The 5,971-nt window shown below is 48.9% G+C and overlaps 1 protein-coding gene across 1 annotated transcript; it reads left to right on the top strand.

Annotated features, from left to right (window-relative positions):
* Positions 1–785: 785 nt before the first annotated feature.
* LOC117578958 (ubiquitin-like modifier-activating enzyme 1) lies at positions 786–5,501 on the top strand. Its single transcript, XM_034264706.1, has 4 exons — positions 786–1,823; positions 2,423–4,141; positions 4,215–4,523; positions 4,595–5,501. Exons 1-4 carry the CDS (start codon positions 1,092–1,094, stop codon positions 5,378–5,380), a joined length of 3,546 nt encoding a protein of 1,181 aa, XP_034120597.1. The 5' UTR covers positions 786–1,091; the 3' UTR covers positions 5,381–5,501.
* Positions 5,502–5,971: the final 470 nt, after the last annotated feature.

Here is a 5,971-nt window from a genome sequence, read left to right as displayed (position 1 = left end):
CAAGGGATAATTGCCCAATGTGCCAGACAGATTGATGAAAGGACATTTTTCAATCACTTACAAAATTAATTAGAAATATTAAAGCAATTAACAGTTGATAAATGAAGCGGAAGTAGAACTGGATTTTATTTATTCAATTTCAAATATTGAAAAAAACTATGGAAACTTTATTACTCCCTAAATTATTTTTAGTCTTTATTTTTACACTCAACAACAACTAAAAATTACATCGAAACAAGAGCTCTCGATCAATTCAGTTTCCTTATACAAGAATTAATCCCCTTCTGAAAGGTGCAGGATGTGCCATTCAAATAGATGACAGTTAACGTAAAAGTTCGCGCCTTCAATTTAACAGTTCACAATAGACATTTTAGGAGTTTTCCAGCACTGTTAATCGATAGTTGCATTCTCATATCGATAGCTGCAGAGTAACCATGTAGGACCAAGCTGAAAATACCAGTAAATTCAGCAAAATACCTACTGCTGTACGAGCATTATTTTTGTTAACTTACCCTTTAAGTTTGAACTGGAAACAATCCAATAAGAGAAAGTGATGAAACCTATTCAATCATGTGTAGAATTGATTAATATACAGACTAAAATCATAGTTTTAGCGCTGATGGTCCTTACTATTTGGTAATATTAAACAGAATATCAAAATCGAGGCAAGGGATTTAGGTGTACGGTATATTTATAAAATGATAAGGTATATTTTGATCTATTTTAGAGAGTCGTGTGGTATATTTGATCGATAAATCTGCAGCCACACTGTGCACCTCGGAATTGCGAATTTTTGGCAATTAAAACGGACGTAAAACTTAATAAGAATATCCAGGAAGAGTGCGTGCCATTGAAGGAGTAGCAAGTACTTAGGAATTGCTAAAACAGACGTCTCGATTCTCGTACTTCTTGTGCCCGTGTGTCCCTGGGCCTGTTCTGTGCTGCGAGCTGAGCTGCGTGTGTGTTTGTGCGAGCGTGCGAGTAGTGCGGAAGATACAAAACCGCATCAGACGGGACTGTTTTTGCCGGAACAACGAGGTTTTGGCATTGGTCAAACATTTTGGACTTAAAGATAAACCCGGCCAGGAGACATGTCATCGATTGGTAACCAATTGTTGGCCGATTCGGCATCCAGCAGTAGCTCGGATGCCCCATTGTGCAAAAAGCGAAGAGTTGAGGGAAAGGCTTCGGCCGATGATGCCGGCCCCGGCCGAGCATCGAGCAGCGGCAACAACAACTACGAAAATCACGACAAAGCAGCAGGCGCCGTTGACATTTCAAACAAGAGCGAGACAACAACAGTGCAGCAGATGGAATTGTGTGTATCGTCGTCTACCTCTGACACATGTGCTGTGAATGCGATGGCAAAGTGTGGAAACGAAACCGGCAGAGCCGACGACGTCAGTACATCGTCAGCAGTTCAGAAAGAAAGTAGTGGCAGCCCGAAGAAGGAGAGTAAGAATTGTGTGGGAAACAACGACATCGTAGCCTCCTCAGCAGCAGCAGCCGTCCGCACAGTCAGCTCCACCAACAACTCCAACGTCAGTTCCAGCAACAACACCACCCCCAGCAACAGTAACAGTAATCGGCCTACATCAGGAGGTAGTATGGCTGCCAGCAACTCCAATGCCGTCGCCGGCGGAGACATCGATGAGTCTCTGTACTCGCGCCAGCTATATGTGCTTGGACACGATGCAATGCGTCGCATGGCCAACTCCGACATACTCCTCTCCGGGCTTGGCGGCCTCGGTCTGGAGACGGCCAAGAATGTGATCTTGGGCGGTGTGAAATCGATCACCCTCCATGACACAGCAACTTGTGGGGTAAGCCTCAATGGAAAATGCTGAGCGGGGGGCAGCGAGAGCGGCAAACAAAATCGATATTTGGCCTTTAGAGTGCGCGGGAAAAGCCTTGGCCACCCCTCCACTGCAACCGCTAGACGAAAAACGCAGCATGATTCATAATTAATTCGCGGAATGTTTTCTTTGTGCAGTTTTCATTGAAAAGCGCTGTTCCAGCGGCAGCCAGCGGACCCAGAACTAGGAATTAGGTTAGGTTATAGTGATCTTCCGTTTCTTTTCACTTACATTAGCAAGCGAAAAATATATTTGTGTAATTTTTTCTTTTCTTTTTTTTTTGTCTATTTGCGTCAAAATGTCTGCGCCATGCGAAAAGTGTGCGAGCGGGACAACTCTATGGTGTCATACACGACTGGCTGCAAATGTTTTTGCATTCCGTTTTGTGCCGCACATTCGCTTTTGTTTTACTTGAGAACTGAATTTCTGCTTTTGTGTGCAGTTGATTGAAGACTTAGTCACTTTCCGTGTCCACCACCTCCTCCGCCGCGTGCTCCTCCGCCTTTTGTTCTTTCCCAATTTCACCATGAAATGCTCCAACTAATGCGACTTTTTCCTTTATCCAGCGGAATGACTTGTCCTCCCAGTTCTACCTCACAGAGGCAGACATTGGCAAGAACCGTGCCGAGGCATCGTGCGCACAACTGGCGGAGCTGAATAGCTATGTGCGTACCCTGTCCCACACTGGACCTCTCACCGAGGAGTTTCTGCGTCAGTTCCGCGTCGTGGTGCTCACCAATTCGGACGCCGCCGAGCAGGAGAGGATTGGCAAGTTTGCCCACGAGAATGACATTGCCCTGATAATAGCCGACACTCGCGGCCTGTTCGCCAAGGTGTTCTGTGACTTTGGCGACTCGTTCACCATATACGACCAGGATGGTGTCCAGCCCGTGTCGACGATGATCGCCAGCATCACACACGATGCCCAGGGAGTGGTGACCTGCCTGGATGAGACCCGTCACGGCTTCAACGACGGCGACTATGTGACCTTCTCTGAGGTCCAGGGCATGCAGCAGCTGAACGGCTGCCAGCCCATCAAGATCACTGTCCTGGGACCGTACACCTTCAGCATCGGCGACACCAGCAGCTATGACGAATACAAGAGCGGTGGCGTGGCCACGCAGGTGAAGATGTCCAAGTCGATTAGCTTCAAGTCTCTAGAGGAGGCCACCAAGGAGCCAGAGTTTTTGATCTCGGACTTTGCCAAACTGGACGCACCAGCCAACCTGCACGTGGCCTTTAGGGCCCTCTCCAGCTACCAGAAGACCAATGAAGGCGCTCTGCCCCGTCCCTGGAACGAGGCGGATGCCAACTGCTTCCTGCAGCTCTGCAAGGAAATCAAGAGCGATGTGGACGAGAAGCTGGTGCTGCAGTTCGCCAAGATATGCGCGGGCAACACATGCCCCATGGATGCTGCCATTGGCGGTATTGTGGCTCAGGAGGTCCTCAAGGCCTGCAGCGGCAAGTTCACTCCCATCCATCAGTGGTTCTACTATGACGCATTGGAGTGCCTGCCGGTTGCGGGTGTCACCGAGGAAGATGCCCAGCCCGTAGGCTCCCGATATGATGCACAGATTGCCATCTTTGGGCGCAAATTCCAGGAGAAGCTGGCCGACGCCAAGTGGTTCATTGTGGGTGCCGGCGCCATTGGCTGTGAGCTGCTGAAGAACTTTGGCATGCTCGGTCTGGGCGTGGGCAAGGGTCAGATATTCGTCACCGACATGGACCTCATAGAAAAATCGAATCTGAATCGCCAGTTCCTGTTCCGCCCGCATGACGTGCAGAAGCCCAAAGCGGTCACAGCCGCCGCTGCCATTAAGCGCATGAATTCCGATGTGAATGTCACCGCATATGAGCTGCGCGTTGGCGCTGAGACTGAGAAGGTGTTCTCCGAGAGCTTCTTTGGCAAGCTGCACGGCGTGGCCAATGCCCTGGACAATGTGGATGCCCGAATTTACATGGACCGCAAGTGCATCTTTAATCGCATACCGCTGGTCGAGACTGGAACCCTCGGCACCTTGGGCAACGTCCAAGTGATTGTGCCATTTGCCACAGAGTCGTACAGTTCCTCGCAGGATCCCCCCGAGAAGAGCATACCCATCTGCACGCTGAAGAACTTCCCGAATGCCATCGAGCATACGCTCCAGTGGGCACGCGACGCCTTCGAGGGCGTCTTCAAGCAGTCGGCCGAGAATGCGGCCCAGTACCTTGCCGATCCACAATTCACCGAGCGCATCCTGAAGCTGCCCGGCATTCAGCCCCTGGAGATACTAGACTCCATCAAGGTGAGTGCGAAATGGTCACGTAATTACTTTGTAACTAATTCGCAACCTAATCCTTATCTATTTGCACTTGCAGAAAGCCCTGATCGATGATAAGCCCAATAGCTTTGCCGATTGTGTGGAGTGGGCCCGTCTCTACTGGGAGGACCAGTACGCGAATCAGATCAAACAGTTGCTCTTCAACTTCCCACCAGATCAGGTCACCTCCAGTGGCCAGCCCTTCTGGTCCGGGCCCAAGCGCTGTCCCGATCCCCTCGTCTTTGACATAAACGATCCAATGCACTTGGATTTCATCTGTGCGGCAGCCAACCTGCGTGCCGAGGTCTATGGCTTGACTCAGTTGCGCGATCGCCAGGCCATTGCTGAGCTGGTGAAGAAGGTTAAGGTGAGTCACGCAATGAAGCAGGATCCACTCCCCAATACATATGTGTCTGATGCTGATTATTTTCCGTTTAGGTGCCAGAGTTTGTGCCACGATCTGGTGTCAAGATTGAGACCAATGAGGCAGCCGCTGCCGCCTCGGCCAATCACTATGACGACAATGAGGTGGATCAGGATCGTGTGGACAAGATCATAACGGAGCTGCTGAAGAAGGCCGAGAAGCAATCGAAGATCACACCGCTGGAGTTTGAGAAGGACGACGACAACAACTTACACATGGACTTCATTGTGGCCTGCTCGAATCTGCGTGCCACAAACTACAAAATCCCACCGGCCGATCGTCATAAGTCGAAGCTGATCGCCGGCAAGATAATACCGGCCATTGCCACCACAACATCAGTGCTGTCCGGCCTGGCTGTGCTCGAGGTGATCAAGCTGATTGGCGGACACTCGGAGTTGACTAGCTTCAAGAATGCCTTCGTTAATTTGGCTCTACCCTTCATGGCCTTCTCGGAGCCCTTGCCCGCCAGCAAGCTGTCATATTACGGAAAGGAATGGACGCTGTGGGATCGCTTCGAGGTCACTGGCGAGCTGACGCTGCAGGAGTTCCTAAACTACTTCGAGGAAAAGGAGAAACTGAAGATCACCATGTTGTCGCAGGGCGTCTCCATGCTGTATTCCTTCTTCATGCCCAAGACCAAGTGCTCGGAGCGCCTGCCGCTGCCCATGTCCGAGGTGGTGCGCCGTGTCTCCAAGCGCCGCATTGAGTCCCACGAGCGTTCGCTGGTCTTTGAGATCTGCTGCAACGATGTCGATGGCGAGGATGTGGAAGTGCCCTACGTCCGCTACACCCTGCCCTAAGATGTGCCGGCGGTCCTCAAACCCAACATACATATATTGTTTTAATTTATAACGTAAACTATTTAGAATATATCCCGTTACCGAGGCCTGGCGTCCCCAACACACACAAACACAAACAAAATCGAGCAATTCGTGCAGCCTATGTGCATTTTATATTGAGTTCCATCACAGACACACAAGCACATCCATCAAACGAATCGAAGGAAAGGAGAAAAGGGAGAAGAATAACAAGAGAAGATCTATAGAGAGAGAGATATATATATAAATAAATATTAAATGCGTGTGCATCCTCTAAGGAAACGGCAAAAGAATTCGCAAAACATACGATAAATACAAAGACTCGACTTAAAGCAAAACACTTACTGGGAAAACTGATGGAAACTCTCTGCTCAGCATAGTTATATACTTACATACATACATATTTGGAAAAACCCAAAACTGAATCGAAAGAATTGAAAGTTATTTTGCAAAATTTGGCAACAGAAATTTAGCAAGGAGTAAATTTCACCATTTTATCACTCATATGAATATATATTTCTTTTGTATATGAACGTAACAACTAATTACATCATTGTATTAAAACTAGGAGAC

The sequence above is a fragment of the Drosophila guanche genome, unplaced genomic scaffold (assembly GCF_900245975.1).
Source record: "Drosophila guanche unplaced genomic scaffold, DGUA_6, whole genome shotgun sequence".
In the NCBI taxonomy this organism is placed as follows: Eukaryota; Metazoa; Arthropoda; class Insecta; order Diptera; family Drosophilidae; genus Drosophila; species Drosophila guanche.
Note: the sequence above shows the minus strand (reverse complement) of the source record. Positions and strands in the feature narration are given on the sequence as shown.

What these genes read in the sequence shown, in the direction of transcription:
- LOC117578958 (XM_034264706.1), top strand. Translation starts at nt 1,092, where the DNA reads ATGTCATCGATTGGTAACCAATTGTTGGCCGATTCGGCATCCAGCAGT. An exon ending in ATGACACAGCAACTTGTGGG is followed by an intron (nt 1,824 to 2,422) that starts GTAAGCCTCAAT and finishes TCCTTTATCCAG; the next exon opens with CGGAATGACTTGTCCTCCCA. An exon ending in AGCTGGTGAAGAAGGTTAAG is followed by an intron (nt 4,524 to 4,594) that starts GTGAGTCACGCA and finishes TTTTCCGTTTAG; the next exon opens with GTGCCAGAGTTTGTGCCACG.